Source organism: Rattus norvegicus, chromosome 4 (genome assembly GCF_036323735.1).
Source record: "Rattus norvegicus strain BN/NHsdMcwi chromosome 4, GRCr8, whole genome shotgun sequence".
Taxonomy (NCBI): Eukaryota; Metazoa; Chordata; class Mammalia; order Rodentia; family Muridae; genus Rattus; species Rattus norvegicus.
This window is the reverse complement of record NC_086022.1, coordinates 122,235,094-122,248,601: the sequence shown is the minus strand read 5'-3', so window position 1 is coordinate 122,248,601 and position 13,508 is coordinate 122,235,094. Positions and strand designations below refer to the sequence as shown.

The window sequence follows — 13,508 nt, the reverse complement described above, 5'->3', positions numbered from 1 at the left end:
TCAATCTCAGACCCTATGAATGGAGACCACACAGGGACATGAACATAGCAATCCCTGGAGGGGGCTCTCTCCTCGTTGATTCCAGAGTGACAGAGGCCAGCAGGAGGAAGCCAGGCCTAGGACAGAACAGCCTCTAAGAGAATTCATCAGCACTAACTTAACCAGCCTGCATCTCCATGCTGAGCCCAGGCTGTCCATGCTCAGCAAATGACCCACCTCCAACTTTATAGGAAAGAAAAGACAATACAGAAATACCTTATCTTCCTGTGACCAAGCACCTCTCTCTCTCTCTCTCTCTCTCTCTCTCTCTCTCTCTCTCTCTCTCTCTCTCTCTCTCTCTCTGTGTGTGTGTGTGTGTGTGTGTGTGTGTGTGTGTTTGTGTCTGTCTGTCTGTGTGTGTGTGTGTGTGTCCATCCTTCCCTACATTTGCAGGACACGAGTGTTGCTTTGACCCAAGACTAACGACCTCTGGAGCTTGGACCTCCACCCTGTCTTTCAAAGAATTCCTCCCTGTTGCTGCTCTGCCTGCCCATGCCTTCTCTCATGAATGCTCCTTTTTCTGGAAGTGTTCTTCTTCTCAGTTTTTTGAAGCTCTCTAGCCTGCCACTCTCCAGCTGCCTCTCCTCTTTGATGGAGAGTTCAAATCTTCCTCTGACTCCACCGTGTCTCTAAATCTCACATCCCTTTAGGAGCAGGTCAACAGGAGATAAGAGTGGGTCTTGCGCTGTCCCTGGACCCCCGGGTGGGAGGAGCCCACCTGTGCCAGAGTTGGGCACCTATACAACAAATAGAGATGCCAGCATCCCAGTGTCCCCAAGCAGGGCTATAGCCCTTCACTAAACAATGCTAGACACAGCAGGGACTGCCTCATTGTGCAGGATTAAATAAAAGCAGACTGACCTGCCGTCCAGCCTGCATTGGCTAGAGATTGTTTCTCAGAGTGACCAGTTGACAGCAGCTGGGGGATATCCTTTCCACCAAAATTCCACATCATGTCAGAAGGACAGATGTTCCTTCTGTGTGTGCCCCTGACTGTGGAGTGAGGCACAGTTACCAATGACTGCCAAGGTAGTGGGTGGAAAGCTCATGGATACACTGATGGGTGGGCCAGAGTGGGAGCTCTTGAAGCCTTAAATTTATCAAAAGATGTGACCAGACACCAGGTGGCCCCGCAGAATGCTGTAGTAGGCTCGCGCCACCCACGAGGTGGACTTTTTGCCTGGTCCCAGCACATCTCTGTTGGAGCCAATTCCCACAGAAGTTGTTGACACCACAGAACATGTAAAGATGCTTTCCACAGCACGGTCAGTCCCTAACCAGCAAAGACTGGGGCTGAGGCACAGCGTTGACGCCTGCTGGGTAACAGCTGGGCCCTGTGGGCACTGGGCAGCATACAGCAAAGCACCCTACACCAGTGAGTAAATGAGTAGATGGCTCACCAGAGGAGAGCTGAGACCATGGACAGTGAAACCAGTGACCTAACTGTGGTGGGAGCAGCTACCTGAGGCAAGCCACAGGCACTAAGGCTCTGCGGTGGGTAGCCATAAACCAGCCTTTCCCGACCAGCAACTACATTGGCCAACAAGTCTAATTAATAATTAACTTTTTAATTAAATATCAATTTAAAGCAACACACATGCTGTCTCTTGAAGTTAATGTCTTGCCCTTCCTTTCCTAGAGAGTCTGTTGAGGTCAAGGGGGTGTGTCAGGATCCTGTGGGGAGGGGTTGAAAAGAGAGCTGGAGGGCCTTGTGGCGAAGAGGTGCCCCATGGCCTCCCTCACCCGTGGCTACAGGGATCTGGACCCTGCAACACATCCCCAGTCACACAGGGCAGAGCTTCCTCTTTACCTCCAAGCCTCTTCTGGGTCAAGGAAGCTGGAGTCAGGATGAAATCTGTCTCTGCCCTCAGTGAGTAGACTAGGCCAAGACAGATAGAGAAGCCTCAGAACACAGAGCCAGGGTGGATAGATCCAAAGGAGAAGACACAGGGATGGGGGTTCTGGCTGGCCTAGGTGAGGAAGGGCAGGTTGTAGATCTTGGGTGGGAGACAAGAGGAGGCCTACCCCATGCAGTCCTGGTGTCTAGCGAATATGGCTGCACCCTAGCCACCAACCCAGATCCTACAAACTACTCCAGGGGTTTCCTGACCGGCTGCTTGGGTGACCGCAGGCGTAACCACGGCGCCTGGGGGCTTGAGAGGCTGGCGGTGCCAGGTTCCTGCTTTGGGGTGTGACAGCATAGTGTGGTCGGCGGGCAGGTGGCCCCGGCCAGTGCTGCCCAAAGCCCATGCTACAGACCTTATGGAGCGGAACCTGTCCCAGAGACAAGCCAAGGGGAACCAGGGCCTGAGACACAGGAGGCAGCTCAGTTGAGAGAGCTGCTCAGAGGGGCCTGAGGCCACTCTGAGCTTGGGTGGCCTAGCCCAAGATGTGTAGAGTTTGTGGTAGGATCTATGGCCTATGGGAGGGACTCCAGGGACAGCCACATTCACCTGACTGTCTGCTCCTATCACAGACACTTTCCTGGGATGGCTGATCTTCACGGTCTGGGTTCACTGCTATGACCAAGGCTCTGAGACAAGGGTCTTGAGAGTGACCATCAGAGTGTTCCCAGAGCTAGGGAGAGAGAGGTGTAGGAACAGAGACCATGGGAAAGAGACAAGCCTGTGGTCTCCAGCAGGAAGACAAAGACCTTCCATCAGGGGCTGTGTAGGCTACTGGTGTCAGCCTTTTTCTGTGACACTCTCCTGTCTGTTGCTGTCAGGCCCACACCACAAAGGACCACCCACCAGCCCTGCTCCCAGCCACCACCTCCTGGTCTCTCCTGTGCTCTGCATCTCAGCCAGGACCCTCTCTTAGATCCACAGGGGACCTGCACTTGCCCTCTCTGTGCCACCTGAAAAACAGGCCCCCTGGGCATCGAGCCATTGGAGAAGATGGTGATAAACTGGTCACTCCACCAGCTCTCCTGTTGTCCTGTGACAGGAGAGGTGAGTATTAGCCCCCCCACTAAGATGTCCCCGCCCTGGTCCTTCACAGGAAAAGGAACTCTCAAGAAGGAATCAAATGAGGGACTCAGGAGTCGGGGTGGGGGAGGGTGGCTTTGGGTGATCTGAGTGGACCCTCGCTGTCCTCTCCAGGGCTTTGTGAGGGGGAGGCAGAGTCACAGAAACCCAAGGATGTCAGCTCTGAAGCTGAGAGAGGCCAGGACAGACCCTTAGGTCTCAGGAGAGCCAGGCTGGCCTGTGGACAGGCGGGGTAAGGTTGTGTTACATAAGCACCAAGTTCACCGTTGTTTTTCATCACAGAAGCAAGAGAAGGTAAGCAGTCAGCCTTGGCTGCCACAGGCTCTGCCACTGGCATTTCCACCTCTAGATCAGGCTTACCTCCTGGTTGTCTGCCCTTATCCCAGTCCCCTGGGAGTCTGACTGAGGCAGGATCACTTGAACCAGGAGCTCAAGCCCAGTCCAGGCAACATAGCAAAACACAATGGTAAGAGGGTTTTTTAAAAAACAAACAAACAAACAAACAAACAAACAAACAAATAAACGTTGTATGAAAGTTATGGATGTGCATGAGTTTTCCGTCTGTAAGTTAGCCATCCTCAGCACAGCCCCTGGTGCAGAGTGGGGTGCCCACTGTGGCTGTTGCGGGGTGGGGGGCTCACACCGAGGCTGTTCTATTTTCTGCTCTTTTGTATGCTTTGATGTTGCCAGGAGTAGGAGCTGCGACATTCCAGTCTGGCCTGTGGCTTCAACTCAGGAACCACCAAACATGGGAGGGGCTAACACCGCCCCACCACTAATGGGGACCAGTTCCAACGCTAAGTCTGGGGAGGGGTCAGTATTCCCTGGTCACTGAAACTCATGATCCTTGGTGGCCCACAATTGGAAAGGAGAGGGAAGGCGAGGCCAGTCCTCTTGGTAACTAGAACAAAGGCTGTGGTTCCACCCAGCCGCCAGATCCAGGTCCAGACAGGATGTGGGACAGAGGGTGCCAGGGGCCGGGGAGGGACAGGTTGATGTCTAATGAGACAGGATCAGTTTGGGAGGACGGAGATGCTCTGGAGTTGGGGGGTGGGAACAGAAGTGGGACCCTTGATAGGTTTCGAGCCACTGACCTTGAAAATGGTTGAAGTGGTAGATTTTATGTTGCATGTACTTTTCCACAGTTAAGATAACGGAACAGGGAAGGCGGTGGCCCCGTGTAAGCTGGAGGCTGCCACAGGGAACAGAAAGGATGGCCTGGAATCGCTGAGATGGAGCTGCCCCAACTCCAGCTCCCATGAGGAAAGAATATCATATATTAAGGTAGATGTTCAAGGCAGACCTGAGGCAAGGCTTAGGTCTCCTTCCAGCACCCTCCCTTGCAGTGCCCTCAGAGGTGACAGTTAGGGCTCACGGGACTCTCTGCTTAGGTCTTTTCTGAGAGGTCTGACACCGCCATCCACCAAGGTGGGGTGAGAGGTACCTGCGTAGAGCTGTTTGGCACTCTGTAGTCTCTCAACTTGGCGAGATATAGTCTCAATTATTTAAATTTTCATGGGGCACTGGAAGCTTCTGGAGGTTATCAGCTAGACTCTTGGCTGAGCTGAGCTGTCAGGGGCGTGTCAACCTGTCACAGCAGACAGGCTGACTGGAGGTATCTGGCACGGACTATCACCCTTCCCCAGTCCTGGACCAGGAGGAATACCTCTGGGCCCTGGCAGACTGGCTTCAGTCAGGTGGGTAAATGAACACGGTGGTCTCCAGTCACCTGTGTGGCAACCACTGGCCCTGCTTGAATCCTGCCCAGCTCCCCCATTCTGCAGGGCCCTTCCTGTCCCTATACCTCCCCTCCATCTCCCTCTCCACCCTGACTCTCTCTGATCTCAGTCCCTCTGCAGACCCAGCGCCCACACCCCCTTAGCCCACTCCCTTATCTGGGTCCCCGCACAATCCAGGGAGCCCATCCCCATGACAACAGGGCAGATGGCCCTGCGATAGTGGCTCTCCCTCCCACCATGGCTCAATCCGTCTTTGAAATTAAATCAGCTGTGATAACATCAAGGGCCAGAGGGAGGGGAGGCTGCCTGTGCCCCACCCACTCCTCCTGCTCAGAGGAGGGGACCAGGGGGCAGACCAGCTCGCCATGGGGTCAGGTGACCTTAGCCAGGTCTCTTGCCCCTGGAGCCTCAGTCTCTCCATCTATAAAACAGGCTGATCCTCCATATTTATTGCTTAAGTTAGTAGAAAGTTTGGGAACACTGGACAGACCTGATGCCCTTCAGCCCACAAGGACCTTAGCCCTCTGAAAGCCTACCTGACCAGGCCTTGAGACACAGAGAGACCAGGCCCAGAGCAGAGGTTGTAGATGGCTCTCATGCGTCTCACTGCCTAGGCCTGGTGCCTTACATGTTATATACTCTACATTACCAGTCTGTGCTATCATCTCCTCACAGTTAGGCCTCTGTGGACAATCAGGGCCTCTGCAGACCACAGCAGCTTGGGAGTGGAGAGCAAAGAAAACTGCTGTCCAGCCTGAAAGGGCCTTTGAGGCGGGAGAGCTGGATGCATGGGTTGAGGTGGAGAGGACGAACAGGGCAGGCTATAGAGAAGCTGAGGTGGGAAGAGGAAAGGACTGGGTGGGGCTGCAAGGGACCTGGGGAGGAAAGAGGCTGGGTTGCTGGGCACAGCCTGTGCAAATGTCCTAGGGCAGGAAAGTGAAGAGATCTGCGAGGCCGCAGCAGAACAAAGGGAAACAGAGGTTGTGGGGCAAGTGACACAGGCTTCACAAGGCCCCTGCTGGGATGGTGGCTTTTACCAGTCAGTACTTCAAAACACCCTTGATTTTCACTTTTAGGTTTCTACAAATTTATCTGGCTATGAGGCCAGGTTAAACAAACAGGGTCAGAGGAAAGGGTGGGGCGTCCAGGTAGAGACAACGGGAGCAGTACAAGCAGCGGGGTAAAGGTGTACATTGTGGCCGGACCCTCATGTACCAGAGGGCAGGGTGGGCGTGGCCTGTGGTTGGCTAGTCTCCACGTGAGGCCCTTTCAGAGAGGTAAGACAGGGGCACGGGCCACCAGTCCCAGGTCTAGGAAACATTTGTCCTGGGCAGAGTGCCCTATACAGAGGCTTGTTGAAAGCACCCAGGAGATGACAGACAGTGAACTTTTCAGGGGGAATTAGCGAGCTAGGAAGAGACTAGCAGGTCTTGCTTCCCACACAGGAGCACCTTGAGATGGGATTCCCACAGAGAAACCAGATGCTGCCCATGGCTCCTGGGAAGTGTGGTCCAGCAGAGAGGACAGTGTGATACCAAGCAATACTGTGGGGAGAGAGAACCAGTCTAAGACTCTGGCTTTATTCTCTGGAGGATCCGTTTAGCCTGTGGTGTCGCAGCAGGTGCCCCAGCCTTGGGGCCTCAGATCTTCCTTCTGCAAAATGGGCAAAGATGTTGATGTTGGAACCCAAGGTCAAAACCTGAGGCAGCCCTGAGGGAGGGTTGGGAATGCCATGTCTTGTCTGTGCTGGAGACACAGGACACAGGACACAGCCTGAGACTAGGGAAGGGGAGAGCCTGTTGATCCCTGACACCAGGATTCTTGGGATACCAGGATCCCTGAGTCTGGTGAGCACCCAGATTTCCTTTGGGCACCCAACCGGAGTGTGTGGCAGTTGGAGGCTGGTAGGCTATAATTGGATTTGCCCAGCAGCTGGCTGGCCTAAGCAGATCCACTCGAGGCTGCTGTAGCTGGCCAGTGATCGGTGACATTAGCAGGTCAACGGGGGCAGAGGTCAGGTGGTTAGTGCCTGGGGACGTTGATAAAGTTAGTCCCCAAGCAGGGTTGGAAGCTTGGGTTCTGCCTTCTGTGTCTTCCAGCTCCCTTGCCCTAACCAGTAACGTGGTTATCTGCCTCCAGCTGCCGGCTGGCTGAGAACCTCTGAGGCGTATTCCAGGGAGCTGTAGCCAGGAGCTCAGGGTCAACAGCTTCTGCGATCACACTTGCGGCACTTGGCTGGCCCTGACGATCTTGGGATACCTGGCTTCCTAGAGATAGAAGAAGGTTCTCTCAGTGGCCTGCACCCCTACCCAAATGATCCTCTTCCTAGTACTGTGTGGAGGAATAGGGGGTTCCTCCCTGGGTCTCTCAGTTAACCAGGCTCCCTTAAGGCCTCCTGACCTTTTGTTTCTCCACCATGAGTGCCAGAACAAACCTTGGGCCTGCTTTCCCCGGGGACTCTGGATTTTACTTCCTTTCCCTCCATACCATGGGCTGACTTTACATACAAGCACTCTCTACTCAGATCACCATCTGCTTGGCCCGTAGGACCTGCCCCCTACCTGGGAGCCACACTTGGTCACTAGCCAGTGTGAAGCCTGAAGCCTGGGGTCCTGAGAGATTGTTGCAATACCCGGGAAGCAAGCACTGTCCAAGCATACCTGCCCTCCCACAGTGCAGCAATGGTCTCCACGGGCACTGTTCAAAGGCAAGTCCCTCCACGCTAACACCCGGGATGGAATGCTAACTCGGTTGTCTGTCACTTGTGGAACCCTTCCCTTTGCCTCAGTTTCTCTTGCATAATGTGGAGTCAAGGACCTCGGTAGAGAAAAACTGGGGGCATTCCACAAAGTTCCTTATTCATTTCACTTGTCTCTTCCCGTCCTTCCAGCAGGGCAGCCTGCTCCTGCCCCAGGCCATTTTCACAAGCTGTTCCCATCGCCCAGAGCTATCAGCCCCTCCTAAGATCTTTCCAGGCAACTTAGCCCAGGACCCCCATACCCATCTCCCAGTTGTGACACTACTGTCTCCACCCCATCCAGTGGTTCTCCCCGACCAAACATGAGCATAATCATGGTGTGGACAGGGACTGCACCTGCTACCCATGCAAGGGACCTGAAGTATCTGCAGAGAAAAGCATGATGGGAGAGCCACAGGGGGCAAGATGGGGATGCTGAGGCTTGGGATGTAGATGCTGTTAGGCTACATAGCTTCACAGTGGGGATGAGGCCAGAGGACTTCATGATCGGAGCAGGAGGTTAAAGCAGGGCAGGAAAGACAGACAAGAGAGCCTGGGTCTGACATGGCTGCTACTTGGTTATGAGTAAGGAGAAGTGGGAATTGAGCAGGTGAACCCGTGAGGACAGTGGTCATCCCGGAGAAGGGACATGGGAAGAGCAGGTAAGGTAACAGGTGCAGGTGACCAGAATTAATAGCCACCCCCAAAGACCTGGCCCTGGGCTTCCTGTGGGAAATAGCTAGCACTGGGCATCAAGGCCACAAGTTTCTGAGTGTGTCTGCAGAGCTGTGATAGCCACACAGTGGGCCTGCAGTGGCACGCCCCACCCTACCCCTAAGGATGGGAGAGGACTCTACACAAACTCACTTGGCACATTTATTAACCACTAGGTCGCGACTACTGTGGCCCCTGTGGCCCCCTAGGCTGGCCCAGGGATGGGTTAGGTGGCTGTCACTTGCTGTCCACCCGCATGAGCTTCTCCTTGCCGTTGACAGTTACTGACCGGAGCTTTCCATCTTCTTCCACCTCCACACGTTCATGTCCGTTCTCAACGATGCGCTTGGTGGTTACCTTACGGCCGTTCACCATCTCGGTAGATGACATCACTGACTTGAACCCTGAGCTGCCAGAACCGGAGCCACCAAAGGAAGTAGATGAAAAGGTGGAGTGGCTGCCCCCACCATGGCCCAGAGTGTCAAAAGATGAAAAGGCTTCCATGAACGCTGGGAATTCACCGAAGCCCGAAGAGAAGGCTCCACGTAAACCATGGGGTCGACCTCGGTCGCTGAACGGAGTGTCCCAGAACTCGAAGGAAAAAGGGTCCAGTCCCCCAAAGAACTCACGGAAGATATCCTCGGGATTTCGAAAGGGATAGCCAGCACCAAAGGGACCGGCATGGGGGACACTGGCACCGCCACCAGCTCTCCAGCCATCACAACCTGCCCGGTCGTACACAGAACGCTTCTTAGAGTCTGACAAAACTTCATAGGCCTCAGACACTTGCTTAAACTTTTTTTCGGCCTCTTCTTTGTTGTCAGGGTTCTTGTCGGGGTGCCAACGCAAAGCCAGCTTTCGATAGGCCTTCTTGATGTCCTCAGGGGAGGCACTTGATTGTACACCCAGCACTTCATAATAATTGGCCATGGTAAGGGTAGAGGGGGACCGAACGGGATTGAGGACTGAGGAGGGCTGAGACAAGTGGCTGGGGTTCCTCCCTTGGGTGGGGGACTTGCTGGAATCTGCTGGCTCTGGATGGTAAAAGTTTAGCTTTCCATCCTCCCAATCTCAGGGACAGGTGGGGCCTCCACTGAGAGGGACTTGGGGGTAGGGACAGCGCCGCTCTGGGCTAGGCCGAGGTGGCCCCTTCCAAGCTGGAGCCAGGGCCCTTTGTGACATAAGCACTGAGTATCACCCCCACCCCCTCAACCAAGCGCTGCACATCACAGAGCTGTGGGTGAGGCCGAGCACTGTGCTGTGCTGTGCGATCACTGTGGCAGGCCTGTGAGTTTGACTGCATGAAAGCTCAGCTCCCCGGGAGCCAAAGAGAAGAGGCAGGGTCAGCGACGGGGTTGGATCAGTGACAGCAAAGTTAGGGGGCAGCGTTCAACAAGAGGGGCAAGGGCTTCCTGGGATTCATCTCCTGAGTTAAGTCTGGGTTGCTGTGATGGAGTGAGGAGGCCCCAAGTAACTTGGGGTACATGGGGACAGAGGTCTTTTATATTTGTGCAGTGTTATCTCTAGATTCTCAGAGGCATCAGGAAAGTAGGCATGTTTGTCAGCAGCTGGGACACAGCCAGCCCACAGTACATGATCAGTAAAGATTTGGAGACATACAACCGCAGCTCAGGGTCATGCAGCAAATCAGTGAGGGAGAAAGAAAACTAGAACCTGGGGCCATCTGAATGGTAGTGGCCAGCAAGGAGAAGACACGTTCTTCTTGACTCAGATATAAACAACTAATACAAAGTATGTTTGACAAGGACAGAGTCATAAAGACATGCCTCCTTTTAATCCCCGGAGACCAAATGTGGTCTCATCCACGGGAGGAAAAACGTAGATCAAGCTCATCCTTGGCCCGGAGGACTCTGGTCCTCTTGAGTAGGCAGATGAAGGAGGGGACAGACCCTGAGGGACACAGGTCCAATGAAAGCCTGTGTGGTAGGTGGGAGCACAGCTCGGTGGGATGCTAACGGACAAGAGGTTCTGTGTTGTCACTGGCCTGGCGGTCACAGCAACCCTGAACGGTCTCCGGGTGCTGCAGGTTTGTGGTCCTCAGCTGGTGCTGTGCTGTGGGGTCCTGTTTGGACCAGCTCTGACCTCTCCCTGTCCCAGTATCCTCCCTGTCCCATCTCCCAGTGCTCCTGGGCTCTCAGTTGCAGACTGCTTGCAGGGGCCACGGTAGTTCTCTTGGGTCCCATAGGCCAAGAAGGATGACAGAATCTGGGGATTCTTCAGGTAACAGTCGTCAGCACCCACATTCATCTCAGCAAGGGCAGGACAGGCTCCATGCTCCACGCCAGGGCTCGCTCGCTCGCTCGCTAACCCAGGCTGCTACTGCTGGCTTCAGGTGAAGGCTGCACCAGCTCCATTGAGGTTAGGGATGGAGATGGTGGGAGGGGCAGGAGGTAATGATCAGTGGTCCTACTAGGGGAAACAGAGGCCACAGAGGGTGGTGATCAGCGAGGTGCTCCTGTGAGGGTGGGCAGGGGCGGAAGCCGTGTGTAGCTCAGCTTGCTAAGGTGGTGACACACACTCAACATGTGCCCTCCTCATCTGTCCACCCTGCAGGGGCTGCTGGAGCTCACAGCCTCCCAGGCCTCATTTGTGGGGCCCCTGAAGGGAGGGGCCAGAGACACCAGGCTCCAGAGTCACTGCAGGCTGCTGTTGGTCTTGTGCCATGGACAGCCCTTTCCTAGCTCTCTGTGAAAGTTGGTGTCTGCTGGGTGGGAACGACTCTCCCTTATGCAATTCTGCAAGTCTCAAGGCAACTGCTAGAGAGACAGATGTGAGACTGCTGGATGGAGGGAAGGAGGGAGCCACTCCAGAGTAGCTTTAAGTGGTCACAGTGCACGGTGATGGACGTGAGTAATGAGGAAGTAATGTTGGAGGTGACACGATAGAGGAAGAGGAGGAGGTGGGGTTGGAGATGATGGTGGTGACAGAGGTGAGGGTGAAGGTGGTAGCAGTGATGGTGCTGACTATGGTAACCATGGAGACGATGATGCTAGGCAACATGGTGGTGGTGAATCTCAGTCTGGATAGTCAGTCGAGGTGGTGGTGACAGTGAAGTAGTAATCGTGGGGAAGTCAGTGCCGGTGGCACACCATCAGAGACGATGATGCAGGAGACGGTGATGATGTAAAGATGGTGGTCATGGCAACAGTGACTGAGGAGGTAGAGGCCGTGGCAGTAGTAGAGAGGCAGTGTCAGAGTTTCTCTGATGCTAAGTGGAACTGAGGAGACAGACCGCACAGAGGTGTTTGCAGTGATGCGGATAATGCAGAAAGGTGTTGAAGTCTGAGGTCCCCCTACCAATGTCATCAGGACAGTGGTGTGCTTACAGTGTTGAGTCCAAGGATTCGGGCTGATGATGTGCCCTGAAATCCTCTCACTCTCCAGCCTCAACCAGGCTCCTCTCCTATCTTGCTGGCATCTCTGGAGCTATCCTGTTCATCTCCCCGGAGAGGCCTTCCAGCCCCTGCTATCTTGGTGAGTTTCCTTGCCCTCCTCATCTAGATGGTGTCTGTCTGCCCAAGAGGGACAACGTGGAGACCCCATCACTGCCCAGGCTCAGCACCTGCCCAGCACAGAGAACACCCAATGGTCTGGGACCTCAGCACATGCAGGGCAGATCCAAGCCTCATGGGGCCGAAGGAGCCTTGATTGTGGAGGCCTCCTCAGTGAGCCATAAAGGAAGATACAGAACTTAGAACTGGACAACCACTTGGTGGCAGCATGCCGAGGTGACATCCCCTTCTACAAAAAGGTCCCAATGTTAGTCCTGGGATCCCAAAACCTGAAGAGTGTTTAGGGTCCAAGAGGGAGAAGCGTAGCGTCTGAGGGGCAGAGCATGGTGAACAGCCAGGCCCTGTGCTCCTGAGGTCACTTCCATTCTGTAAATCTTTAATCTCATTCACTCATGGCATGGTGAGAGCCCTTCTTCCTCCTCTCTGGGGATTCAACATCTGATGTCTTAACTCCATCGTCCCAGAACGGACTCTGGGAAGAGAAAGGACCTCAGATAACTAGGTGATGTCAGCGAAGCCCAGCTCAGTACAGAAGCAGGCCCAGAGAGGGCAGGGCACACCCAAGGTCACACAGCAGCCCCAGAAAACCCTCCCCGGGCAAGCTGATGGAGGCTGATTAGGCAGCCAGAGGTCCCTCTGTCTCTCTAATTAATGGAGTGGCTTTTTAAAAGGATTCTAATCACCCCGATGCTATCTGCTTATCACCAGAATTCCTAATTAGATGGCCCTGGCAGGAACTTGCCTAATTCCCTCCAGCCTCTGTAGTCCTGCCCAGGGGGGCAGCCCACCCACCCGTCCACCCCACCAGATGGGCAGCTGAGGGGCCCCCTCTCCTCTCAGGGCCTGGGGTGGCCAACTGCATTTCCTTCAGGATGGATGGGTGACAGGGATGGATGGATGGCTTCTGGGTTGGCAGTGACAGGTGAGTGATGGGCCTGGATTGAGGCTATGAGAATGGACAGAGGAAAGAGTGAGCCGATAGACTGAGAGATAAGGTTATTCGGTGATTAAGGGTGCAGACTGCCAAGTCAGATGGCCTTAGTTCGAGTCCCAGGTCTGCCATTCACAGCTGTATGTTCTTGGGGAAGTTGTCCAACTTCGCTGTGACTCAGTTTCCTCATTTCACCTGTAAAATGAGGGAAATGTCGCCTCTCCCAGGTGTGTTTGGCAGTGCCTGAGGAGGGCTTCTGCTGGTTCCAGGTAGCCATATCACCCTGAACAGTGACTCAGCCCCAGTGTTCAGAAGTGCCAAGGCTGAGAACTTGTTCCAAGCCCTAGACTGATCAGCCATTAAACATAGTTCTGCACTGTTCTGTACCAGAGGCAATGCTGTCTTCACTGTGGGCAGTCTGACTACACACAGGACCTGGGGACAGCTCATTTCTCAACTGAAGGGAAGACTGGAAGTATTCCCAGCAGAGGGACAAGGACAGGTGCCTGAGGAGACCATGGGGCACGGAGGCTGAGAGTAGGGGGCAGGGCCAGGTCTCAGCTTGGAGAGCATTCTGAGCTGAGAGGCCTTTCGAAAGACTGGGAGCAGGAGGGTCAGTCAGTTGTAGGATCTAGGAGATTCTCTCTGCAGCGATCATGCTGAGTGTGAGGCCCAGGTAGCAGAGATGTGAAGGCTGGACATGACCAAGTAGGGATGGAATTAGGCACCGGGTGTTCCCGTTCTCTGGTGGTTAATAGGAAACAAATCCATTAGGTGGGAAAATTTTGAATTGCAGATTCAAGTGTATGAAAACCCTTGTCCCGGTAA

At 54.4% G+C, this 13,508-nt stretch overlaps 1 protein-coding gene across 3 annotated transcripts; it reads right to left on the bottom strand.

Annotated features, from left to right (window-relative positions):
* Positions 1-6,324: 6,324 nt before the first annotated feature.
* Dnajb8 (DnaJ heat shock protein family (Hsp40) member B8) lies at positions 6,325-9,393 on the bottom strand. 3 transcript variants are annotated; one of them, XR_005503301.2, is made up of 3 exons: positions 8,506-9,393; positions 6,880-7,032; positions 6,325-6,418 (listed from the first exon to the last, which is right to left on the bottom strand). XR_005503301.2 is itself a non-coding variant. In NM_001109248.1 (1 exon), exon 1 carries the CDS (start codon positions 9,144-9,146, stop codon positions 8,454-8,456), a length of 693 nt encoding a protein of 230 aa, NP_001102718.1. In that variant the 5' UTR covers positions 9,147-9,362; the 3' UTR covers positions 8,367-8,453. The 3 variants fall into 3 exon arrangements, 1 of the variants encoding a protein (NP_001102718.1); XR_005503302.2 differs by having other exon boundaries at positions 6,899-7,032; positions 8,506-9,391; NM_001109248.1 differs by lacking the exons at positions 6,325-6,418; positions 6,880-7,032 and having other exon boundaries at positions 8,367-9,362.
* Positions 9,394-13,508: the final 4,115 nt, after the last annotated feature.